Source organism: Stenella coeruleoalba, assembly GCF_951394435.1.
Source record: "Stenella coeruleoalba genome assembly, chromosome: 5".
NCBI lineage: Eukaryota > Metazoa > Chordata > Mammalia > Artiodactyla > Delphinidae > Stenella > Stenella coeruleoalba.
In genome coordinates, this window is record NC_137150.1 from 130975093 (window position 1) to 131002845 (window position 27753).

The 27753-nt window shown below is 41.0% G+C and overlaps 1 protein-coding gene across 9 annotated transcripts in view; it reads right to left on the reverse strand.

Annotated features, from left to right (window-relative positions):
• TIAM1 (TIAM Rac1 associated GEF 1) overlaps positions 1-27753 on the reverse strand; it is a 400681-nt gene that overhangs the window by 28901 nt on the left and 344027 nt on the right. For 8 of the 9 annotated variants that reach the window (XM_079923442.1, XM_079923436.1, XM_079923437.1 and 5 more), the window contains 4 exons: positions 14730-14833; positions 5034-5213; positions 3652-3720; positions 3214-3339 (listed from right to left, as the gene is read on the reverse strand). In XM_079923442.1, the coding sequence (XP_079779568.1) occupies positions 3214-3339; positions 3652-3720; positions 5034-5213; positions 14730-14833 (479 nt within the window). Of the gene's footprint in view, positions 1-3213; positions 3340-3651; positions 3721-5033; positions 5214-10582; positions 10966-14729; positions 14834-27753 lie in introns of those variants that run through there. The other variant, XM_079923444.1, reaches the window with a different exon arrangement.

Genomic DNA, 27753 nt, shown 5'->3' on the forward strand with positions numbered 1-27753 from the left:
TTTTTATTATGTTCCACATTAAGCAACTTTTTGATTAACTGACAAACTACTGGCCCTTATCATGGTGTTCTAATATCCTATTAATTAATTTATCAATGAACCACACTGTACTTCAAATGGACAGTATGACCAACTACCCTGAAGAGAAGAAAAACGAACTAACACAAGCAATTTCTGAACACACAAAAAATGAACTATATGCAGTAGTTAGGGTTAAAGGGATATTATGCCTGCAACTTACACTTAAATGGTTCAGAGAAAACAATGATATTCTATATACAGAGAAACACACACACACACACACACACACTCACACACACACACACACACACACATAAAGGAAATAGGTAGGGAGAGAAAGGATAAAGCAAATGTGTTAACATTTGGAAGAAGGCTGGGAGAAGGCTATCTGGGAATTCTTTATACTATCCTTGCAACCTTTCTGTAAGTCTAAAATTACATCCAAATAAAAATAGAGAACTATACATGAATATATGTCCATATGCTTATGTGTATGAATATGTGTGTGCATTCTAAATGACTCCTGTTGCAGAGGGACTGTAAAGAGATGACACACAAAAATATATCGAAGGGGTAGTCTTCATCTCATCCTACAAACCTGTATACATACTAACATTACACAGCCAGGTTTCTGCAAGTGTTAGAAGAGAGTCAAAGTGTATGAGGGTTCCCACCTATATGGACAACTGAACCCAAGTTCAACACAAGCACAAAAGCAATTCAGTGGAAAAGGACTGAAGGATAGTCATTTCAAAAAATAGTGCTAGAAACATTAAATATTCATATGCAAAAAAATTGACTTTGATTCACACCAGATCAGGGACCTAAATATAAATCCCCAAATTATGAAACTTTTAGGAGAAAATCTTTATGACCCTGGTTTAGGCAAAGAGTTCATAGATAAGACAGCAAAAGTATGACCCAAAAGAGAAAAAATTTGAAAACTTGGATTTCATTAAAAAATAAAAACTTCTCAGGGGAGGGATAAATTAGGAGGTTGGGATTAACATATGCATACTACCATATATAAAATATATAACCAACAAGGACCTATTGTATAGCACAGGGAACTATACTCAATATTTTGTAATAACCCTATAAGGGAAAAGACTCTGAAAAAGAACAGACGTATACGTATGTATGTGTGTAACTGAATCACTCTGCTATACACCTGAAACTAACATAACATTGTAAATCAACTCTACTCAATTAAAAAAAAAGAAATCAACTTAAAAAAAAAAACTTCTCTTTGGGAGATACTGTATGACAAGGAGAAAATATTTACAAATCATATATCGGTTAAGGGCTCATACACAAAATTTCCAAAGAACTCTCAAAACTCAACAATAAGAAAACAATCCAATATAATAAATGGGCAAATGATTTGAAAAGACACTTCACCAAAGAGGATATATTGAAAGCAAATTAGCACATAGAAAGATACTCATAGTCATGTCATTAGAGAAACTAAAATTAAAGCCACAATGAAGTGCCACCACCTACCTGCTAAAATGGCTAAAACTCAAGAGTGACCCGACCTTGTTGTAAGAATGAGGACGAACAGCTGGTGGGACTGTACACTGGAACCGGTTTGGAAAATAGTTCCACTGTTTCTTAAAACGTTAAACATACACTTACCATATGACCTAACCATTCCATTCCTAGGTATTTACCCAAGAGAAATGGAAGCATATATTCATACTAAAACTTGTACATAAATGTTCCCAGCAGCTTTACGTGTAATCACCAAAAACTGGAAAAAACCCAAATGCCCAAGAAAGGGGAAAGGATCACAAAGTGCAGTGCATCCACACAATGGAACACTACTCAGCAATAAAAAATAATCATAGGTATATGTAACAACAGGGATGGAACTCAATATAATTACACAGTAAACGATACCACATAAAAAAGTGTACATGCTATACGTTTCCATTTATATAAAATTCCAGAATGCTAACTAATCTGTAGTCACAGAAAGCAGACATAGTTGCCCGTGGCTAAGAGGCAGCCGTAAAGAGGAAGGAGAGAGGAATCACGAAAGAGCAGGAACAACAATTAGGGGTGATATTATGTTCATTATCCTGATTGAAGTGATGGTTTCACAGGTGTACATGTATGTCAAAATTCATCAAACTGTACACTTTAAATATATGTAGTGTATTGTCTATCAATTGTACCTCAATTAATCTGTTTTTTAAAAGTACATGAGGGTGACATGTAAGCCAACACCATTGTGCACAAATCAGTGAACGCTTGTCAATCAGAAACACAGCACAGGAAATTTCTGCAATAAGGGAAAGCCAACCAAGGAGAAGGAGACAAGCTGTCAGCATCCTCACTGAGGTACTAGTCATAAATCCTCACTAAGGCTACAAGGACATGGCTTCCCTGGTGGTGTAGTGGTTAAGAATCCTCCTGTCAATGCAGGGGACACGGGCTCAAGCCCTGGTCTGGGAAGATCCCACATGCCATGGAGTAACTAAGCCCGTGCGCCGCAACTACTGAGCCTGCGCACTAGAGCCCGGGAGCCACTACTGAGCCAGTGCACCGCAACTACTGAAGCCTGCGCGCCTAGAGCCTGTGCTCCGCAACAAGAGAAGCCACCGCAATGAGAAGCCTGTGCACTGCAGTGAAGAGTAGCCCCCGCTCGCTGCAACTAGAGAAAAGCCCACGCACAGCAACAAAGACCCAACACAGCCAAAAATAAAATAAATTAAAAAATAAATAAATTTAAAAAAAAAAGGCTACAAGGACATTGTGTGCTGGAAGATTGTCTTCCTCCTAGATAATTGATAAGCACTTCCATTAACCAGTTTCCCAGAACAAGATAAGTTAATTTGTTTATTGGAAAACCAAGAGTGCTAGTCTAATTTGTTAATAGCAAGTATTAAAGGTCCCTACATAAACAGAACAAAGGGTAGGCACATCTTCCAAAGCAGAAGGCAGCAGATACACCAGTTTACTGCAAGTCAGTGGCACTGGTTCTACCTCAGCCAGAAAAGCAAGATGCAGTGCGTTCCCCTCTCAGACTCCCTTTAGGAAATGACTCCACTGGCAGTTCAGTGAAGACTCAAGACCACGGCAACAATGCCTCCTGCGATGTGTTATTAGGAGATTCGACTTGACCTATAGGATAGCCCACCCTTGACATTAAGAGGAAGCTTTACACTATTTGAGGATGAGACTTACCTTAAATTGATCAACTTTCTCAAGCTTTTCCAGATCAGGTACCAATCTCACTCCATCTTCTAGAGTTTTAAGGAATTCTACTTGAAACTCTACCATTTCAGTTAAATTTCCAAAGAGCACATCAAGCTGGAAAATGCAAAAGAATTTCATCAACCCCGTATTTCATTAGTGTGCAGAACCTTTATTTGCTTCTGATTTCAAAGTTTTTCTACCCATATTTATAAATTACGGTAATGCTCCCACCACCAGAAGGTGGGGCAGCTCCCTCCTTCCTCTCCAAGTGCACACCAAGAGCTCCGCAGGCAATAATTTGATCTATTTATTACAATTAAATGAATTCAAAATGCTTTCAGTATTGTGTGTACTCCCCAGTCCTTCCTCTTCACCAAGTCAAGCTATAGTGTGACCCTCACGAAGTTCAGACAATTGCCACCATACCTCATCTTGGGTGAGAAAAGTTTCTTTTTGAAGAGGTTTTAGGTATCTCTCCATGAGACAGTTTAAGTCCTAAGGGTTGAAAGAATATGTGATTAGCACATCTAAAAGTCTATAAAGAATCTAAAGAAAAAAAAATTATGTCCCAAATGCTAACATTTCAGTCTTTACGTCACTGAGGTCCATTGAGGCAGAAGTGAGCCAAACTTTTCTCAAGATATTTCAGACTTTGCAGGCCATATGGTCTCTGTTGCAACTATTTAACTCTGCTGCTGTACAGGAAAGCGGCATAAATAATACATAAGTGAATGTGTGTGGCTGTGTTCCAATAAAACTTTATTTGTAAAAACAGGCAGAGAGCTGGATTTGGCCCAAGGACCATAACTTGCTGACCTCTGACTTAAAGACTAAAACAGATCATACTATTGTAACATGGAACTAAACATAACTAAATTATACAGTTAGAGGAGTATATCATTATACAATTATCATAATTAGATGAATTATATAGTTATAGGAATATATTATAAATTATATAGTGTTGAAATAACTTTCCAGGCCCAAGATGGAGCCATTTCTGCCTGGGGTGTCGGGTCAGCAAACCCAAATTTAGATCATTTTTGTGTGCCTGTCAATACACCACTTGACCAGAACGTAGTATATCCACTCAGCCAATTTCCAAATGCCAGGCCAACTCTGGGCCTTCTCACCCCAACCAAGGTTGACTACGTGGCCCCGGCCAATCAAGTATTATCTACTTGTCTCTTCCTTGTTCTTTATTCTTTACCCTATGAAAGCTTCTTGCCTTCTGTCCCATTTTACAGTTCTACAAAAGGAGACTGTCCACTTCATGAATAAAGTTTTAAATAAAGTTTTTATCACTTTTAAATTGTCTTCTTTAATCATTTTTAAACAATAGTTGTATGTATTATAAATTATATAGGAACAAATGATATAGTTTCAGGAATATAACTAAATGTCAGAACAAATGATAACACAAAACAGACCTGATATCTTTCTGCCTAGACTCAAAGTAGATTGTGAAGATACTACTAGTTGAATTTGTCAAAAACGAATTCAATTTTAGTATGAGCTCAACAACATATTTAGAAAGGTCAGAAGGTTCACTTAACATCCACCATCATCTCCTTTCTGAGTCAATCAATCAGTTATTTATATCAACGAAGTGCTATAAGAATAGATACGCTTCCCTAAAACACAAAAGGAGATCGTAACATTCAGAATCAAGGCCAAATTCCATAGAGAGACCAAGATACCCTTCAAGACGGTGATCTGGCTTTGCTGTTAGTCAACATCAGTATCAACACAGAGCCTGCATCCTTCCGAAGGACGGAAGGAAGGATGCAGGGCAGGAGAAGACGTACTTTCACATAGGTGCGCTCCGTCTCCAGGAGCTCACAGATGACCTTGCGCAGCTTATCGGCGTCCGTGAGCTGTCTCATGGTGGCCAGCTGAGGCCCGGCAGAGTCCTGGGGGGATGGGCTCGGGTCAGAGGAGTTCATCTCGTGCAGACTGCGGCAAAATGCGGCCACCTGTTCCGTGCTCTTCAGAGCACAGATGAAAAGGCAAGACAGACGAAGTTATCCCTCACTAGAGAGACTTGTCTGACATCTGTCCCTCCTAAAGATGTTCTTCCTGGTTAATGAACTGCCACACATGAATCACATCTCTCGTTTCCCCAAATTGCTCCACACATCTGAGAGCTCACTGAATGCTCATAACAACCATAATAACAACTGCTGACATATACTGAATGATCACTGCATGCCAGGCACTGGTCTGATTCATTTAATCCTCCCACTTGGTAAGTGAGGGCTATTATCATTCCTATTTTACAGTCGAGACAACAGAGGCCAGGAGAGGTTAAGTAACTCATCCAAGATTGCACAGCTCGGATCTGAACCAGGCAGCATGGCTCAAAGCCTGTGTCCTTAATTACTCTGCAAGAAGCTCTCCAATGAGGAGAGGAAGATACGGACAAGTGCATTTCACCCAAAATACAAGGGTAATTCATTATCAGACTCTCAGTTCACTGCACTATACATATTTACTTTGCAAAGCTGGAAGATGATTTTATAAGCAGAGTCTTCTGTCTCTATTAAAAGTTGACACGGAGGCAACTCTCTAGATAACAACGGATATATATATATATACATATATACATATACATATACATATATATATATACACATATATATATATTTTTTAAGTTTCTGTCTCTCCAACTTCTCCAAGGCAGAAAGATTCCACCACCACCAGCACCCACCACCTCCCCCCTCCTCCAACTAAAACTAAGGGGCATTGACCCCTGAAAAAGACCTCAATAGGAGAGCTCACTCCCCACCCAATCTCTGTCCAGGATGATTCAGGTGGAAGTTTGGGAATCTAGAATTCTAAAATTCCAACTTTTCAAGTTATGCAAAACAGTTCTTCAAAGCAAGGGTTGAAGATGGACCACTGAAAATCCTGTGGAATCAGTAATTCCCCACCCTGGTTGCATGTAGGAATTACCTGGGGAGTTTTTAAACCTCCCAGTGCCCAGTGCACCATCCAGATCAATTCGATCCGAATCTCTAGGACAGGATGTGCAAGTGTTAGCATTTTTTTAAAGCTCTCTATGGTATTACTCCAAAGGCTATTTTGTAGCACAACATCTAGTTTATTAATTTATTAGTATTTGTTCGAATGTACCACTCTGCAAATATCTCATGCATATCTCCTTGCATATCTTCTTGGACTGCTCTTCCCTGTTTCTATTGTCCAATTCACCCCTAGGCACAAAGTATTTCCAATACAGACCTGCGCAGATAAAGGATTACTTTCAGGAGCTAGTAGGTGGGTATCCCACCTGCTCACTCTTGAAAGTGAACATCCTGAGAAGACCATCCTTCCGAAAACAACTGTTGGTGCCAAGAGCTGAAAGTCAAGGCTGGCATTTCGTGGTAGGCAGAGGAACCAAACCAAGTGTATCCCATGGGGGTAATTCTTAAACACAGAGGAAGGTAGCTAACATTAGCATGCCTTCTCCTCATTAGCATATTGCCTTTCCCTCATTAGCATAGCCCAAAGGGAAGGAAGCCCGGAATAAAGACAGGACAAGGACATGGGAAATCAGAACTTAACAAGGATGCATTAGCAGCAATGTCATGACAGGAAAGAGCAGAGCCAGGACCCAAATCCACGTAATTATTGATCCAATTTTCTTATGGTTACACAGCTTATTTATTGCTAGCGCAGATCCTGGTCTTATATGCCGGGATGTATTAGTTACCTGTCAGTGGCACTGTTAAATGTTCCCTACGGAATCAGTGTGTCAGACACTGACTATCCCCACAAAGAATTCTCCCTTTGGTGACTGATGAAAAACTCACCCAAATGGGCTGAACTGTAAAGCATGTGACTTATAACCCAATAAGGCTGTTAAAAAAGAAAAACTCCTTTTTTTAATCACAGCCTGTTTCAGTAGAAATAAACAGTTTGATTTCGTTATGTTAGGGTTTTACAAACTCAGTGTCATCATTCGATATAAACAGTTAAATATGGCTTTGTCCTAATAATTAAAAAGGAACAAGTAGGTCCATTTTAACAAAAACGTCCACACGCCTTTTAGATGATCTCATGATAACTGTAAAAGGCAACTGCATTATAACACAGACATCATGGAAGTGGGGTTGTGCCTCACCAAATGAAAATCCCAAGGAAAGACAGTGTGATAACAGCTGACAGCTTAAGTGCCCTGCCCTCCAGCTAATCCCAAACTCTCCTCTGTCACTTTGATTTGTCACTCGTCAAAACAACAAATGTATAACTGGCACCTTCGCTTACACAATGCTTTTCTAAATGTCCCAACAATAACCACAGCTGCCTGTCATTTACATACAAATTAATAACATAGCTGTTACTCATGATACCTAAATCCATTCCCATATTCCCATCAGAGACACAGGAGACCTTTCTGCAGTTTTATCATTTAGACAAGTTGCCATGAGAACTCCAATGTCCTCACAGATTACACCAAGGATGTCCCACACTTTAAGAAAAAGGCAAGTTATAACCTTGGGACTCTGACATATCAAAGGCAGGAAATTCAAAAGACATTTCCCTTTGTGCTCCCAATTTGCACCACGCTGACTTGTTGCCATTCTCAGCAATATCTGGCTTGAATAATGAAAGGCATGACATGGAGTTTCTGGGTTTTCGTTCCCTCCGTTTCACGATAAATACTTTAAGGTTTCCATTTTTAAGAGTGTGAGTAGGGTTCCTGACTTTGCCTATGTCAAGTCCACCACCTCTAAGGTTCAGTATTCTGAGTTTTAAGCTCAGGGAAAAACTCAGGGAAAGCTCAGGTTAGTGAGATGAGGGCCAGGGCTCTAGTGGTCTATACCTAGCCATCTCCTACCCAACCCCCCGTCAAACAGCCAGGCTCCCCATCTTCTTCCTGGCACACCCCTCCCGGATTATATTAGGAAATACCTTTAGCATCCCAGGGGATACCTAAAAATATCCTTGAGTCCTCTTCTGAGAGTTCAGAGCCTTAGGCATCCCTTCCTTATAAGACACAGCCTTCCTAAGCTAAGATAGATTTATCGGGGGGTGGGGGGGAAGCAGTTTCTCCACTGGCAAGCCCCTTCTCTGATTCAAGTTATAAACTCTCAGGTTTATCAAGGAACTGGGTCAATATGGACATAATCTTTTTACTGTCAATTCCATGTTATCTAAATAAATAATAAATAAATTTAATAAAATAAATAAACAAACAAAAAGACAGAATAACAAGTTATATTGTATATATCGTCAAGGAGTATTACTTATAAGGCTCTTAATGAAATTTTTGCTTGGAAACAACTTCAAAGGATATCATCAAGTGTGAGAATTTTGTTTTACTAAAATATTACCCCCCCAAAAATGAAATGCAGGTCGCCTTTAGAATACCTTTAGAATACCTCTAACCTAGAGATTTTACATGTTGTGGCCCAGTTTTTAAGTCCCCCTGCCCCCATACTGTGGCCAAACTTGTCTGCATCAAAGCCTATTAGGACCTGGGGTCGGTGGGGTGAGATGAACTGGGAGATTGGAATTGACATACATACACTATTGATACTATGTATAAAATAGATAACTAATGAGAACATACTGTATAGCTCAGGGAACGCTACTCAATGCTCTGTGGTGACCTTAATGGGAAGGAAATCCAAAAAAGAGGGGATATATGGATTCGTATAGCTGATTCACTTTGCTGTACGGTAGAAATGAACACAATATTGTAAAGCAACTATGCTCCAATAAAAATTAATTTAAAAAAACCCATTAGGAGCTTCTCCATGTAGCTTGGCCAGGATATAGGATGTAGAAGGAGCTGAGTGCGGTGCTTTCCTCACTCTCCCACTGAGTGATACATGGCATTCTGGTCATTTGCACATCAAGCACCGTAGCCCAGAAAGAGAGCTGCCATGAGAGGTCCTCAACATAGCTCCTAAAAGCCAAGTTTCCTGGAATCGGTACAAGTAGCAAAGGATTGCTGGAAGGAAGAAGACAGACACAGTTTCTCCAAGTCCAAACCTCTCCCCGTTTGAGGACTGCCATCAGTCACCATGGACACAAAAAGCGCTTATGGGCATTTCAGAGCTGCCAGTTAAAACTGTTAAAGGGTAGCAGAGCTGTTCTACTGTCAGGATGAAGAGTTACCCACCCAATGTACAGAAATGAACATGACAACTGAAGGAGGAAATGGGCTCGTTTACTGAGGTCTGCATGAAGTTCAATGTTTATAATATCACTTTCTTCCTGTGGAAGATGAAAAGAAAGTACAAAAAGAGGGGGGTAGGCTTTCAAGTACACACTACCAACCCAAGCTACCCAGCTGTTAAAGCTCTTCCTGTTATGCAACCACTAAAGGCAATTTCTATCTCGGGATGAGTTCAGAGTTCTAAAACTGTCCTTTGAGTCTGACCGATTTAACACTTCCCACAGATTTAAAAGGGGCCAGAGTGGCCTGAAATCTTATAGCCTTTATTTAAGCTTTTTTGGGAAACAAACACCAAAGTAACATATTCCATAATTTCAGAGACCCTCATATACAATGATAACCCCTATAGTTCTCTGGCATCTTTTTGGTCTCCTTTTGAACAAACTTTGAAGAAGAAACATTCCATAAGGATAAAGGCTTGCTTGAGTAAATCACGTGTACTCACTGTCCAAGTTCAATTTCATTAAGTGACACGAAATCTAATAGTCAACAGACTCTGATATTAATATTTAACTATTAAATGGTTTAACTTGATTTTAAATTATTCCTCCCCCTTAACCCACTAAAAATTTTTCTTATTAAAGAGGCAACAGTTACCATAGGAATTGGCATACACAATATAGGTCAGTTGACATTAAATCATTAATACATTCCCTGGGCCAACACATGTAAATCCACCTGCTTCATAAGTAACCAGAAATAAAGTCAAAAGCACTTAAAACTTTGTAGGAGGCAAGTTGAACATTCTTCTTCCAGAAATGCTTGCTGAATACTTAGGCTACCCGTTTGGAGGTGGAGATGGGGAGACTTATCACACATGTAACACAAACATGTTCAAAATCTCAACACCCAAAAGAAAAAGGGAAACATTCAAGTGACAATTAATTTTAAAAATAATAATAACAACCCACCTTTCTGTCATTTAGAAATGAAAAAACAGATATGTGTAAAGATTCTTGGCAAACTCGACTTCACTCCAACTACTGATGCCCCCCACTCCCATGTTAAAATGTATATTCTCTATCCACAAGGGGATCTAAAGGGCAGAAGGCTGCAATATGGAGACATGGGACAAGCATATCACCATCATTTGAACTGGGAAACAAATCAGCTAGAAAGTCGTAACATACACAAAGGCTAGCAAGATAGAATTCAAACAGTGCTCACCAGGTGAAGCGTCCGATATACAGAATCACCGGACTTGCCACTGTTTTCAATCCTGGGCTTGCGCTTTATTTTCCACAAAGCAGACATCATCGGGAAGGTATTCTCATGATAATTCTACCTCCTGACACGTTCCACAAAGAAACAGAAGTTTCTTAAAATACTCGGAGAGCACCAAATGCCTTCTGGCTCCTGAGAGAGCATCCTCCCATGCAGACAGCCCATGCCGGCTGTGCCATGAAGACCTACGGCTGCATCTCTACAGAGCAAGGACAGCGACAGCGCGACCCGACAGCAGCCCCCTCTGCCCGTCAGTGCCCTCTGGGAGGGAGTCAAAGGCTAACCGATAAACCAGAATTTATGCTTTGTTTTCACCTGGCTAAACAGCAGAAGTTCCAGAAAGGGAGAGCCAGGAGGCAAGAAAACAATGCAAAAAAAAAAAAAAAAAAAAAACGCCTCCCGGGGATGTGAGCGTCTCTACCCTGCAGACTGAGATCAGCTGATTGGCCTGCATCCTGCACTGCACAGGAATATTAAACCCGCCCGGCTCAAACTTTGAAGACACCCCTCACAGAGTTGAGAGCAGACACTAAAAACCAAAACATTTTTTAACAGTTCATATTTTCACAATGTCCCCCGAATGCTTTGTTACAAAAACCAAACACTTCCAAGACAACAACAATTTGGATTGAAAAGAAAAAAGAAGGCTTTCCAATTGGAAATACTCTGAAAATGATTCTCATACATTGGCTAAGTGGAAAACAAAATCACAGCTGCCAGGGGGTCTGGAATGCATGATAGGACTGCCCGGAGCTAATTAGCATTCGTTTCCAGAGACAAGAGTTTTCAATTAGAAGCAGGGAAACAAGTGGGTGGGGGGGGGGGGGTGAGGAGGTCCTCTGAGGTTGTCACCCACAGTCATAAGAGGAAGGACGCGGCTTATAAAGAGAAAGGCCGCCAGACTGTCCCTGCGGTGTGGAAGTCCCACACCCCAGCCCCGTGGATGTGACAGTCCCGTGTCACCACGGCTCAGCAACAAACTCACAATTACCTACTTGCTCAACCCCCGAAGACCACGTGCCGCAAAAACTGCCCTCTAAAAAAAATTTGTAACAACACACAAAACTCTAACATGCATTCTCTTTATCCTGCCCACTGTTTCACAAAATGATTCATTTAGGAAGAGCAGCAAAAATATTAAAGAAATAAACAAAAAGAATCGACAGCCCTCACGTATTCAGGCAGATAAAAAATGATGTCCTGTTTCATTTCATTTATTCATTTGTTTGTTTATCTATTTATCTAGTTTTTACATTCTACACCCAGCCTGGTGCATTCACATTAAGGCTAAATCATCCTTCCACTTTTAGGCAGCTTACAGCTTAACTACAAATGTTTGGTTTATCCTCAAGAAAAATGACACACTGATATAGGAGCCACATCAAAAAATATTGATCCTTAATCAAGAAACTTAAGATATACACTTGCTCTTACTTTAAATCATGAAAAAAGACACGAAGCTTAAGCGTTAGAAAAATATTTCACGAAGCTTAAGCATTAGAAAAATATTTAAGTGGCTAATGAGTATACAGTTGCCTCTTAAACAACTCGGGGGTTAGAGGTGCCGAATGTCCTTGCAGTCAAAAATCCACGTATAACTTATACTCCCCCCTACCCCCATATACGTAGTTCTTCCGTATCCACGTGGTTCGTCCGCATCCACGGTTCCGTATCCGTAGATTCAACCCACTGCAGATTGGTAATACTATTTACTATTGGAAAAAAATCCACATATAAGTGGACCCTCACAATTCAACCGCGTGTTGTTCAAGGTTCAACTGTATATCTAAACTGGCTTATACTATCACTAATTAATTCCTTCCTTCCTTTTTTGAAACCTGGTATTTAATACCAGACCTTAACAATCTGGCCAGAAGGTCATTTCAGCAAAGCAGTTAACAACAGAGAGCCTCGTTTTGTCATCTCAGAGCTGTGTGACCTTCAGTAAGTGGCTTAACCTCTCTGTTCCAATATTGCCACCTATAAAATAGGGGGAATAGCAGTGTCTATCTCTCAGTGGTATTGTGAGAATGAGAGGTTAATATCTAATATATACAAGACACTACCTAAGTATTAGCTCTCATTTATTACTAATAACAAAATCATTCAAATAAAGAAGATAAAATCTGAATCAAACCAACACCAGGAGTATTTTCAGGTACAGAATCACACAGTGCTCCGTACATCCAGTCTATAAAAAAAGGACTGTGAACCTATGGTGTCAATGAGTCCACCTTATGATCTTTAAAAATACTCAGATCATTACCCAAACTTGTCAATAACTTCAAAGATATTCTCCTTTATGAGAGTCTACCGCGCATTTCTACAGTGAAATCCAGGAACAGCATCGCCTGCTCCTATACTTGACCCTGGCTGTTCCAGGCACGTTTCAGGGTCTTGTTCTCAGGAGAAAGAACCATGAAATCAGAGAGGCACCTGGGATGAGTCAACAAAACCCTGGGGCCTCTTCCTTCCTCTCTGCTGCCAGAACCCCATATTATAGAGGACCCTGTTTGGGACTTCATGACTCACTATATTTAAAATGGAAACAATCTCTCAAAATCCACAAAGGGAGTGGAACACGGCTATTATAGTGAGGTAAAAATGATCCAAGTTAAAAAGTATTCAGAAATAAATGTCTTAGATACAGGAAAAATAACTGTACTCCCAAATCAAATTAGAAACTGAGAATTAACATTTTTAGTTTAATAATAGAACCATTTAATAAATAGCTTTCAAAATATCTTACCTCACACGGAAATATCTGTTTCTTTTGAGGGCCACTCACCCTCCCCCACCTCCCCGAAAAAGTAGGTAAAAGGCCACAAAAATAAAAAGTAACTTTAAACAGCTTTTGTTTGTTTTTTTGCCTTTAAATGAAACATGCATGTTTCCGTTTACTGGCTTTTTAATTAATAACCAACAACATAAAACCCTTTCAGTCTACAAATATTAAATTTATAAACATTAAAATTACTTTAAAATATTAAATTTTATACTGTGCTCAACTTAGACACTGAGAGTGATGATCCTATGATGGCAAAAGAGAAACATATGGATAAAAGCAATGCTGAAGATAGTCTAACATATGCACTCAAGAAAGTCCTACAAAGATATATAAAGACAAAAAGAGGCAGAAAAGTATACACAGAGAAATGTAGGTTTTTGAAATAATCATTCGGATTTGAAGAGTATATTTCCATTATCAATATCAGTTATATTTTTGACCCAGCCAGTCATCCAATTACTGGACAAAGGCAAGAATCACCTGATATTGTAGATGAGAAAAACAAAGGTATAATTTAAAGTTACATGATTTGCTCAGGTTAAGGGACTGGTCAAGGTCAAGCAAAAGAATAGGAGACAGACAGGGGGACCAACATAAATATGTCAACGACATTCTGAAAACAGAAGACGAATAAATACGGACATAATCACGTATCACTGTTTTTACTGGGGAGGGGTCTTTCAGATACAGGTAACAGAGTTTTCAAATTGTTATACTCTGGAGACTGTGATGAGAAGAGGTTATTGACACAGAGAACTCTTTAGGAAGTGGAATAAAAGCATGATGAATTATGGAAAACAAATTCGCAGTTGCACCAAAGGGTCAGGATAAGAGCTTTGTCACAGTGCTCAACCGGGTAAGAATCACTGTATTTGGATTAAACAAAAGGATTGTTTCTTTCCCTTTAATGAAAAAAAAAGGTGCTCACCTTTCACAAGAGCTAAACAGAGATAATGCAAAGGGAGTCTGTTATAGAAACCATGAGTAGCAAGAAAGTATAACGGACCCAATTGTACACATTTTAGATGCCGTTTTGTCATACATATATGGAAGCATAAGAAGGAAACAGGATGAAATGAGACTTTAATTCATTAAGAGTGAGCTCTGCCCTATATTCTCACGTATGGGTTTGTTCTCAAGACTATAATTTGGATTTCATATCCTATTTAGCGACATCTCAGAAGTAAAAACACTTTGGTCCCGTGGAGGGGCCTTCTAACCACATACAGCTGCAGAGGTGACGTGTCAGCTGTGATTCTTTGGTGGTTCAAGACATGGGATGTGCAAATGGAAATCTCTCACCTTGCTGCTGTGATCAGTCTCATCTGAGGATTCCAAGTCTGGCCCTTCGGTCTCCTCCGGAGCACTCTCAGGACTACTGCCCTGCTGGCTGCAGAGGCTGTGCCCTGCAAGGTGAAGTCAGAAGAACACATGGGTCAGCACGTACAGTCATTGCTATAAGCCATGCCAGTGCAAGGGAGTGTGGGGTCAAGCTCATGACGTGTACCTATATTGTTAGACGCTCCAAGTACGTGCTCCATGATCTTGGTTCAATAAATGTCACTTTTTGTTGTTTTTATTGTTACCACTATTATTATTATTTTATAACACAGTATATTTTTATTATTTATAATACATATTTTATAATATACAATCATTGCTGTGGACTGAATATTTATGTCCCCCCTCAATTTCATACGCTGAAGCCCTAATCCCCAATGGGACTGTATGTGGAGATGAGGCCTTTGGGAGCTAAGTAGGTTTAGATGAGGTCTTGAGGATGGGCCTCCACCAGAGCTCCCCTCCTCTCATGTAAGGACACAGAGAAAATGCAGCTGTCTGCAAGCCAGAAGAGAGCCCTCAGCAGGAACCCAGATCTTGAACTTCCCAGCCTCCAAAACTGTGAGAAATAAATATCTGTTGTTTAAGACACCCGGTCTGTGGTATTCTGTCACAGCAGCCCCAGCTGACAAAGACAATAATTTACTATCCATCTATCTATGAAATAAAATTTAAATAAAATTAAATTATTTGATTGATTTATAATCAAATTAATTGCTGGATCAATTACTTCATTGCTAAAATAACTGAATAAACCATTCTGAGAAGAACACTAAAAAAATAATAACTTTCATATAGATTACCTGGCAAACTTCACTCACTCTTCCCACCATATCCTATGTATGCAAAAGTGCAGGCAACTTTCTTTCCTATTTTACCAAGTCCCTACTACAGTGGTTGGCTATGGTAGCCCCCTGCAGTGGGGAAGAGAACATTAAGATCTCTTTCCTCTGGGGGGATTCTCAGATTTAAAGAGCATCTGAACTGCCTGGGGGTTCATGTTATGCAGATTCGGATTCAGTAGGTATATGGTTGGACCTATGATTCTGCATTTCTTACAAGCTCCAAGATGTTATCAATCAAGAGGTCCATGGTCCACACTTGGAATAACAAGTCCCTAGTATATTTACAAACCTCTAGCTAGTCTGGTAAGACAGTGGTTTGATGACCATTATCTTAGAATATGTCAGGCACTGGGTCAGGGACTACAGCACCATCACTCTAACCCGATGAGAGAGAAGGGAAGAAAGACGAGAAGAAGAGAAGGGAAGAAAGAGGAGAGAAGAGAAGGAGCCACTTTCTGACTCTTTGGATGAAAGCGTCAGTCTGCAAAGAGGCTGCCTTATTCCAATGACATGGTTACAGTCACAAGCTGTTTAGCATGACTTTCTGATCAAATTCCAGGTTGGTTGGGAAACTAAGGAAAGAAGCCAATCCCTGAGCAAACCTCGCTCCAAGGCTGCGTCCTGTGGTCCCCTTCCCCTCCTCTGGAATGAAGCAGCAATGAAGCGAATGCCTACTTTCTATGGTTTGTAAGTTTCTGTCCGAACCCCCTCGCCTCCCCGCACCTAGTCGCAGAGTTCTGGCTCTACGATGTTCTTGCACTTCTTTTAATTACTTGCTCACTCAATAACATGGTGGGAGCCATCCAAGAGAGAGGCCCACTTAACTTGGTGGATATCAACAATGTCACACCGTCACCACCAGAGGAAAAAAGAGTGGTTGAATACTTTAAATGGGGGCAATGACCTAGATTCTGGGGCTAGAAAGAAGGGGAAGATTTGAACAGCGCTAAGCTCTGAGATGGCAGGAACCACGCTCCCTCAGCACTAAGCAGGGTAGCGAGGCTGTACACAAGGTCACCTTCACGCTGTAATCTGCATAATGGCGACCTCCAGATGGTACAGCCAAACACTGTGACCCTGCATATCTCCACTGTTTATCATAATGCCTGGGCTCTAGAGGTTGCTCACAAAATAGTGGGAAAAGGAATGAAAGGATTTTCATTGTTAACAATACTGTGGGTCAGGTATCCTAAAAAGGAAGCAAAAAAACCCTAATTCTACAAAACACTTAGAAATTCTAAGTATCAATAAAATAGAACAAAATTCTTTTTATATTTTTTTCATTATTATTTTTTGTTGTTGTTGTTTTTGTTTTTGTTTTTGCGGTACGCGGGCCTCTCACTGCTGTGGCCTCTCCCGCTGCGGAGCACAGGCTCCGGACGCGCAGGCCCAGCGGCCTTGGCCCACGGGCCCAGCCGCTCCGCGGCACGCGGGATCCTCCCGGACCGGGGCACGAACCCGTGTCCCCCCCACTGGCAGGCGGACTCTCAACCACTGCGCCACCAGGGAAGCCCCATTATTATTATTTTTTTGGCTGCACCATGCAGCATGCGGATAGTTCTCTGACCAGGGACTGAACCTGTGCCCTCTGCAGTGGAAGCACAGAGTCTTAACCACTGGACCACCAGGGAAGTCTCCCCAAATCCTTTTTAAACATAAAGCTGAGCTCCAAGAAATCCCCAGAGCCCAAAATGAAGAAGACAAAGGAAGCAGGAGGGGTGGGCCAGTCCCAAAGCCATGGCTGTGCTGAGTAATCCATCAGTCCCCAAACTCCAAACCCTAGAGCAGTGTTTCCCAAAGGGAGCGGGAACCTGCTGGTGTCAGGAGGGGAAAACGTTTAGGAGGAAAACTGTACACACGGCAGGTACACAGGGCACTAGCCCCCCCCACCGGGCTCCTGGGTTCTAAGTACCTTGAGCACTCCGCAGCCACTGTGACAATCAAACACACACCCCTACAGAGCCCAACAGCAGAACCATCTCAGCTTGGGAACCACAGCCCTGGAGCCTTTGGTGTCAACTGTGAAGCCGTGAGACAGAAAACAACTGTTGGGTCAGTACAAACTGGAGAGTTAGAATCAAATCTCCCACATTCATATGGTTCCTTTGAAGGGCTACACTTTTACCCCAAAAAGACTCACAAAGATTTTTTTTCAAAAGTACTCACTGGCAAAAGAGAAAAAAAAAAAAAAAAGAAGGAAAAAGGAAGCTGATTTAACTCTGCCCATACTCTGGGATGAGTGGGGATGGAGGAAGAAGGGTTTCTTCTTGGAGGTGACAACCACAGGCTGGCTGCACGGGTGTTTGAGATTCAAATTTACACTATGTCCTACATTCTGGGGACTCCAATGTCTTAGTCTGCTCAGGCTGCTGTAACTAGGACTGCAGACTGGGTCGCTTAAACAACAGACATTTATTTCTCTCCGTTCTGGAGGTTGGAAATCAAAAATCAGGGTGCCAGCAGATTCTTTCCTTGGTGAGGCCCTTTCCCTGGCTTGCAGATGGCCACCACCTCACTGGGCACCTACATGACTGCTCTTTGTGTGTGCAAGGAGAGAGGGGGTGAACCCTGGTCTCTCTTCCTCTTCTTACAAGGACACTAATCCAGCTCATAACTTCGTCTAAACTTAATTACCTCCCAACGGCCCCCAACTCCTAATAACCCTCACATCAGGGGTTAGGACTTCAATACAGGAATTCAGTCCGTGATCCTCAAGATGAAAAATTGCCATAAAGTTGTTCTAAATTTGTATTCCAAGGGCATCTGGCAGAAGCCAAAACAAGTCTGCTCTAGAGGGATTCATCCTTAATGATGGGATCATATTAATGGTCAGACACACATAAGCTGGGTCAAACAAGAACCTATAATCCATTATTATAAACACAGGAGAAGCAAGTCCCCACGAGGGAGAAGCAACAGCTACAACAGGACTCCCAAGGAATAATACCGCAATTATCAGATAGAGATTGTCAAACGAGTAGGCTTTAAAAAAAAAGGGGGCAGGGGACAAGAAAAGAGAGACTTTCAGAAAAGACCAGGTAAATTAGTAAATTTTTTAGAAATAAGAACTATAATCACTGAAATTAAACACTCAATGGATAAGGATAAGAGTTGAAGAAAGAAGCTAGGAAGGCCTATCTGAAGACATTATCTCACTAGAGCACAGAAATTCTCAAATGCTCAAACTATCAACACAATTGTATTTCAAGCTAAAATAGTATTCAAGAAGAAAAATATAATAAAAATCATTTGACAAAGAGTGAGCAAGTTTACTAATACAGAACCTTGCTAAAAAAAATTCTCTAAAGGATGTACTTTGGGTGGGAAAACACATATACACACACGCACACATGTATAATCTGGTATACGAGGTTACCAGAGAGATAAATAGAGAGCTGATATTCACACGGGCAAGTCGTAGTGTATAAAACAACACTCCACACACATCCAAAAAGGCATCTGGAGGTAAAACATATAAGATGAAACTAAAGCAATGGTGGGTGATTGTATTTAAACCATTTCATGGTCCTTTTATGCTTCAAGTGAGAAGTAAAAAGAATTTGGTCTTGTTTTGTTAGAAATCATGTTAAAATTTTAAGGGCAACCACTAAAAGAAAAGAATTAGACTGTATAAGTTGAAAGGGGAAAGTGGAGTTTAGAAATTCAGCCAAAAGAGAGTACAGGAAAGGGCAGGAAGAACAAACAAGATCAAGACAGCAAAATACAATGATAGAAATGAGACAAAATACATGGATCTTCTAAATAAATGTAATGTAGACTAAACTCAATATTTAAACTTCATGTTTAGATAAAAACCAGAATAATGTCATACAAAGCCCCACCTATATGCCTATAGGCAAGAAATAGACCTAAACAAAAAGACACAGAAGACTGAAAGTATAGGGATGGGAAATATATTAGGCAAACGTAAAGAACGCTCTCCAAATGCCACACAAAATAGATTTAGTCAGACTATAGAAGATGTAAACATCAAGAATTATTATGCTTGATCCATGAATTTTAAACCCTATTCACAAGGACTAGCAGTTTATGCAAAGAGCCCACATATGAGGCCATAACACAAATCTCAACAAATGCCAAAGAATCCGAATTCAGACAGACCACACTGGCAGCATTATTTTTGGAACTAAATTTGTTATGAAAGAACAAAAGGCTAGTAATACCAAAGACAGTTTTAGAGAAGAAAAACAAGACTGGGATACTTTCCCTACCAGATATCAAAATGTATTTAAAGTTACAATAATATAAGGCAGTGCAGAATTAGCAAGAAGACAGGCTAACAGAACAGAGAGTCCCAGAAACAGCCCCACCCGTGTATGGAAGTGTGATGTACAGCAGATGTGTCACTGCAGATCCAGGGGAAAAGAATGGAACATTTGATAATGTGGCTAGGACAGCAGATTACCCACATGGGAAAATAAAAAGCTGAACCCTAACTCACATCATTCATAAGAATCAGTACCAGGGAGGTATAAACCAGAAAGTGAACAGTCCAAACTATAAATCTTTCAGAAGGAAATATAGAAGAAAACGTTTGTTGCCCAGGGGAGAGAGAAGGATTTCTTAAACAGGATATAAAAAGCACAAATCCTATGAGATAGAAAATCAGATTTTACTAAAATTAAAAACTTTTCTTTGTCAAAAGGCACCATAAAGGCAACAAGATACATTATAGACTGAGAAAAGTTATCTTCAACACATATAACTGGCAAAAAATATTAATATCTAGAATATAAAAGAAGTCCTATGAATCAATAACTGTGGGTCTATCTGATTCTACAGTATATATTCTTTTTTTACCCTGTTAGCTATGCTTCTGAAGATAAAAATTAATAAAATAGGAGAGAAAGAGAAAAGGCAATGCAGTTGTGGTAGACAATTGGCAAAGATGACAGTGATGATTCCTCCCATCCCTTTAAGCACGGATCTTTGTGTCAATGACCCCACCCCATGAATTTGGGTTGGCCTGGTTTGTGACTTGCTTGGGCCAACAGAATGTGACATAAGTGGTGATATATGAAGCCTTCTGAGCTAAGGCTACAAGTGGCTTTGCAGGTTCTTGTCTGGTCCCCCAGGAACCCTGGACCCACCATACAATGAAACCCCCAAGCTAGTTTATTGAGGATGAGAGACCTCAAGGAAAGAGGGGTCCAGCCCACCAATCACCAAATATGTGAGTAAGGCCATCTTAAACCAGCCCCAGTCAAGCCCAGATGACAAAGTCACAAGAGTGACTGAGGCAAGGAGAGCAGAACAACCGTCCAGCTGAGCCCGGCCCAAACTGCTGAGCACAGTGAGCAAATTAAATGGTTGTTTTGGGTGGTTTGTTACATAGCAGTAGATAGCCAACACGTGGTTAGGGGGAACTTAGTCATCTAAGAGAGCCAGGGAGGCAGGAATTGACAGTGGTGCCCTTTAAGAATGCTGAAGAGAGACTCTGGCATGGCAGGAACAGGGAATCCAAACCAGGAAAAAGTCCTGTTTTTGCTCTCACACTTCAAGGCCTTCTCTGAACACCTTCCAGCTGAAGAGGCTTATACAAACACAGATTTGAGACTTCCTACTCTTCCTTTACCACAAGAAACCTTCCTCTAAGAGCAGACCCTGAAGGGATTATTCCCTTTGTGGTGGAGGTAGCTGTCCCCATTTAATTACCAGTACACATGCAGACAGCTCCAGAAAGCTGAAGACAAGGCTGAGAGGTGGTTGAGGAAGTAATCAAAGCAGGGAACTTCCTGTCCCACTTCACTCTATGCCCAGCACTTAGCACATCACCACCTGGCATAAAAGAGGCGCCAGTTAACGCGTGGCAGCACAGAGAGGAAGCAGAGCCAAAACTAAAGAGACAAAGGATGAGCAGGGGTATACAGTGGAGAATTATTCAGCCATAAAAAGGAAGGAAATCTACTCTTTGCAAAAACATGGATGGACCTTGAGGGCATTATGCTTAAGGGAAATAAGCCAGTCAGAGAAAAGCAAATACTGTATGATCTCACTTATGTGTGGAATCTAAAACAAAACAAGCAAAACAAAAACAAACAAAAAAACCCTCACAGATACAGAGAACAGACTGGGGGTTGTCAGAGGTAGGGGGTTGGGGGGCAGGTGGGTGAAATGGGTCAAAAGGTATAAATTTACAGCTATAATGCATAAGTCCTGGGGATGTCATGTACAGCATGACGACTATAGTTAATAACGCTATGTTGTATATTTGAGATTTGCTAAGAAAGTAGATCTCAAAAGTTCTCATCACAAGAAAAAAAATTGTAACTATGTGTGGTGATGGATGTTAACTAGACATTGTGGTGATCATTTTGCAATGTATACAAATATCAAATCATGATGTTGTACACCTGAAACTAATATAATGTTATATGTCAGTTCTACCCCAATTAAAAAAAAAAAAAAAGATGAACAGTGGGTGGACAGTCTCAGAGAATGAGGCAGTACAGGGCAGGGCTGAGGCCCAGCAGGACAGGACCTATAGACTATCTCAAAAGCTGCCATAAATAACATTCATTGTTGTGAACAGGTGTGGTCACTTCTCTGCTTCTTCAAATTATTTTCACATCATAATGTGATGGTTTTGTGACAGAGGAAACCTTTGCTGCTAGCACGTCCCACTCACCATTAGCCGGATAGACAGCAATGAGGTCAGGGGCAGTGCAAACACGTGAACGTAAGCTTACATTTTGATTTATCTTTGATTTACTTGGATGAGACGCATTCACCAAGAATTTAATGGAGGAAGGAAAAAAATCTTTGCCTTATGAGATACATGAACAATGTAAGTTAAACTAGCAGATTCTCCAATTCAAACATTTCCGAAGAGGAACCAATCATAACTGGTTACTGAGTGAAAAAAACAACTGAGGGGAAGGGAGTAAGAAAAGGTTAGACGCGGCCAATGAAGACATTTAGCTGGAATCTCATCATTAAGCGATGATTTTATTTTGCTTTTCAGCCATTTTACTGTCATATAAGAATAAGAATTCCATAGACACACTCATATAAGATCAGCATAAACACCTGCCCCTCCCCCAAGCTAAGAACACAAAACCAAAACAATTTATAAAGGAAAAAAAAACTGGGGAGAGCTAAATATACACTATGAAAAAAAAAAGGAAAAACACTACAATTTTAACTTGGGAGACAAATAATAACTTCTTTCCAACCAAATTTCACAAAACCCCAGTGTCTGTTTCTCTCCAGAGAACATGTTTTTAATCCATAAAAACTGTAGATATAGTCCTTCCCAATCCTATGAACTTGTTGTGAAACTCAAATAATATATAATCCACTAACGTTCTTTAAAATGATACAAATGGAGGCTCTTAATCTCTGAACCGACATTTTTTTCCACACACAGGACTCAACGGGTGTCATTAATCAAATGCAGCTGGAAATCAGGACTAGGTGTTAGGGTTTCCCTAGCAGGGCCCACAGAAGCGGGCCATGTGCTGTGTGACGATAAGCATCGCACACAGACAGTTTACAAAACGCACATGGCTCCACATTTTATCGACAAACAACTAGAAGGCCATGTGCTACTGGTATCTGTGAGACTTCAGTGAATCTGGAGAATGGGACCATATCTGTTTGTAGGAAGGTAAATCTGTGCAGTTCCTCTTTCTTGGCTGCCCCTCCTGCTGTCTGGTTGTCTTCTGTTTGCAGAATGGAGCACCAGACAATCCGCACGAACATCAGCCCAAAATAGAACCTTGCATTTCACAGGCACTGCAGGGAAGCAAGCACTGCCTGGCAAATCAAAGGCTGCTGAGTGCTTAATGACTCCTTGCTCTGACCAAGATGCCTTGGCTCTCCTGGCTGTCACAGAAGCCTTTCCTGTTACAGCAAAGGGTGCTTAATCTACTTCCTGCAGGAGGGCTATCTGTGCTCACTGCGGATTGCCATCTTTCACTCAGCATCAGACAGAGTAAGATCAAGGGGGCTGACTCTCCAAACCCAAGACTGGCCCTAATTGTCTTTAACAGGTAGAAACCAGTGCTAAAGTCAAATGAATGTGAGCCTTAAGGACAGAACTTAAAGTGAGAGAGACAAACAGACATTTTGAAGCCTCGGAAAGATACCATGTTTGCCCCTTGAATTATGATTTTTATAACTTGCATAAAATTGGGGGCTTTTGCTTTTCTGAAACTTATTTTTAAAATAATTTTAGATCTAGATTTGCTTTCCTATATATATATATTTTTTTTTTTTTTTTTTTTTTTTTGCGGTACACGGTCCTCTCACTGCTGTGGCCTCTCCCATTGCGGAGCACAGGCTCCAGATGCGCAGGCTCAGCGGCCATGGCTCACGGGCCCAGCCGCTCCGCGGCATGTGGGATCTTCCCGGACCGGGGCATGAACCCGTGTCCCCTGCATCGGCAGGCGGACTCTCAACCACTGCACCACCAGGGAAGCCCTGCTTTCCTATATTGACGTTCACTGTAACAGTTCCCTAGCTGGGGAGTGTAGGTATATACATTCTAATCAACCAGGCCAGTGCTTTCAACTGGAGACTTTGCCCCTGTGGGGACATTTAGCAATGTCTGAAGATTATTTTTGACACAACCTGGGGGGAGGGGGTTAAAAACGACTAGCTGAGAGTTGTTTGTAGGAATACTGCTAACGTGAAGGCACAGGACAGCCTCCCACAACAAAGAATTATCTGGCCCCAATTGTCAGTAGCACCAGATGAGATCAGTATTCAAAATAAATCACACAGGAACATTACAGAGGCTTTTTGGAAAGCTCACAGAAACAGGGTTTTGCAACTTCCTACGCCAGCTTCCCCTTCACTTCAGGCTCTTTCTAAAGTAATAGCCACTGAAGGAACTAGCTTTTTGCCTGGATCCTCTTCCCCCATTTTCTTACCAGTCTGTCCCTAAACAACTGTTGGAAAAAAAAAAAAAAAGAAGAACAAGAAAAGAGATGAAGAATAGCCTCAGGAAGATTTCAGCAAGGACACGTGGATGGCCAATGGCCAAGAATGGAAACTGAGTCTTATTGAGAGAACACTTAGGATGGAATCTATTCTCCAGTCCCTGGCTTTCCAAGCCAACACGGCAATCCAGTCACCACGTGTCCCTCCTATACCGAGGAAGAGGAGGATGCAGGAGTTTACCTACCAGGTTGTCATTACAGAAATCTCCATGAAGCAGACCACAGAATTTTATCCACAAACACTCCTGTAGATGGTCTGCATGGGACCATAAGATTCCAATCATCTTACCATTCCACCCAGATGAAAAAAAGAGGATCACTAACCAAGAATAGTCGGTGACCTAAGGGAGTAGCCTCCAATCTTAGCTGCACGTTAGAATCACCTAAGGATTTTTAAGCAACCATCTAACACGTGCAAACACAGCCCCGACCTCAGACCAAGGGAATCCTGATCTCTGAAAAGGGGCCCAGGGGTCTCAGCCTTCTAGTCTGCAGAATCTACTTCTTTCTACTTGGGGAAGGAAACTACCTTAAGTATACTTCATAAACTTAGTTATCAGACAATCCACCTGGTGCAGATTGAAGTGGAAGAGAGGGCAGGGAGGAGATCAAAACCGAGCAGCCTCTGGTTACTAGCTAGAGAATCTTCCCATCCCCACAAGAGACTGTGCTTTGAATGCATAACGTTTGAGTCCCTCTTAGAACATATTCTAAACACCTCACTTTCATCACTCAGTCATTCCTCACAACAACCGTGTTCGACAGTGGTGTGGTACGAACCCCATTTTATGCACAAGGACACGGGGCACAGAGAGATTAAGCGCAATCTGTTCAGAGTCATGAAGCTAATAAACATAAAAATAGGACGCATTCCCAAGGAACCTGGTTCCAGAGCCCACTCTTAGCCACTAGGTAGTGGTATTTCTACCTCGAGGAAACAAACCTCTCCATAAAAGAGGCTTCAGAAATAATCCAGCCCTGAAAGCTAATCACATATTTCAATCAGAATTATCAGGGCAGCATCAAGGCCACGTCTGCATACTTGGACTCGTAAAATGGGGCAATCCACAGACCCAGCCTCCTACAGACGGGCACCAGCCAGGGTGCCTGTGGACCCGGCCAGGCTTTCCATCAAGGCTGCCTCACATCCACTATAACCACCCTAAGATGGTCCCTGCGTCAAACCTCAAATCCGTCACTCAGGAGGCTTCTTATTTTTAGTTACTTCTATATTTAGATGAAGGCTATAGTCCAGCCTGCCCATTGTACACACTTTCTCAGTTGTTTTCTATCGTCACTGCAGCTGTCTGTGCACACTGCTTCATAAACTCTGCCTCACTATGGAACCATCTTTCAGGTTGTTTTATCCTGTTTACTTGCCCCCTCTTTTATCCTGCACTGGTAAATAGGGACTAGGAAATGGCAGTAACCAGGAGGCAAACACGCTGAGACCCAGGTGGGGAGCCTGAGTGACTGCTTGCCTCCAGGCAGTCCGATGGGGCCGCCACGACTGAGAGCATCTGAGAATTCTTCTGGAACTTATTAATGTTGAAACCAACTTAGAAACTTTCCAGAAAACCCACACTGTGCCTTTACTTTCATGCTGTATTCTTGAACCACGTAGATTACCTAACTTGACCACACACACTTGGCTCTGAAGGATTTCTGATCCCTACAAAATATTAAAAGGTGAAGCAATTAAAAAACAAAGGACTACACTAAACTGTTAAGTATGAGGACAGAATCATGTCATAGTCATCATTATAACTTTCCACATCCAGATTAATGTCTGGGACAGAGCAAATACTTAAGAAATGTCAGTTCCAAGTTATGATCTGGAAACAAATAACTAAATCTTCTACGGATGATTCCAAAATGAAAGTTTTAATGTGGTTTAAACAACAGTAGGTTCAGTGGATGTAGCATGCAGATTACAAAGGTGTCTGGTCTGAAGGAGGATGTAAGGTCAGCTGCTGACAGGATAGGGCTATAGATACAAAATATACTCAAATATTCCCCAGACACCTATGTACAAACACATTTTTAAATTAAAAAAAAATTTAATAAAAGGTTTTAAAACTTGGCAAACTGTGTGCATGTGCAAACGCACGCACACACACACAAATCTTTTTTCAAAAGAAAGAAATATATCAAAACTATGATTGGGTTTAAAGGAACAAATCATGAGCAATCACACTTTATATCAGGGGTCTGTAAAGGGCCAGATAGTAAATATTTTCAGCCTTGCAGACCATGAGTCCCAGTCATAACTACTCAGCTCTGCCATTGCGATGGGAAAGCAGCCAGAGACAAAACATAAATGAATGGGCGTGACTGTGTTCTAATAAAACTTTATTCACAGAAACAGGCCATAGTCTGGATTTGGCCAGGGGGTCTTAGTTTGCCAACACCTACTTTATATCCATAACCCACAGGAAGGGCTCAGACAGGAAAAAACATCCAAAAAAGGTTGAGTACGCACTGTTGTTCGTAGTATGTACATCCAGACCTTATAAAGTCCTTTCAGTAACCTAATCTAACACAACACGCCTTACTCAGTCATTTTACAGAAACCACTGTGAACGGAGTTTTACGGGATTGAGCCTGCCATCTTGTGGTCACATAAAAGAACAACCTTCATGGTATCCATTCCCTATCATTAAGGGTACACAGCTCCCTGGTTAGATAAAGACAAATACCATACGATATCACTTATATGTGGAATCTAAAATATGACACAAATGGACCTATCTGTGAAACAGAAACAAAATCAGGGACATACAGAACAGACTGGTTGTTGCCAAGGGGAAGGGAGGCGGGGGAGGGGTGGAGTGGGAGTTTGGGGTTAGCAGACGTAAGCTATTATATATAGAATGGATAAACAACAAGGTTCTATAGTCAATATCCTGTGATAAACCATAAGAGGAAAGAATATGAAAAATAATGTATATATATATATATATATGTATCACTGAGTCACTTTGCTGTACAACAGTAATTAACACAACACTGTAATTCAATTGTACTTCAATAAAAAATTAAAAAAAAATTTTTTAAAGGGTACACAGCTCCCTGGGGTCCTTTTCTAAAGATGTGATTGGCGTGTGGGTACTACAATGACAAAATGAGTCAGAAGTCAACAGTAACTAAGTGTGATTGATTCTCTCGAGCCTC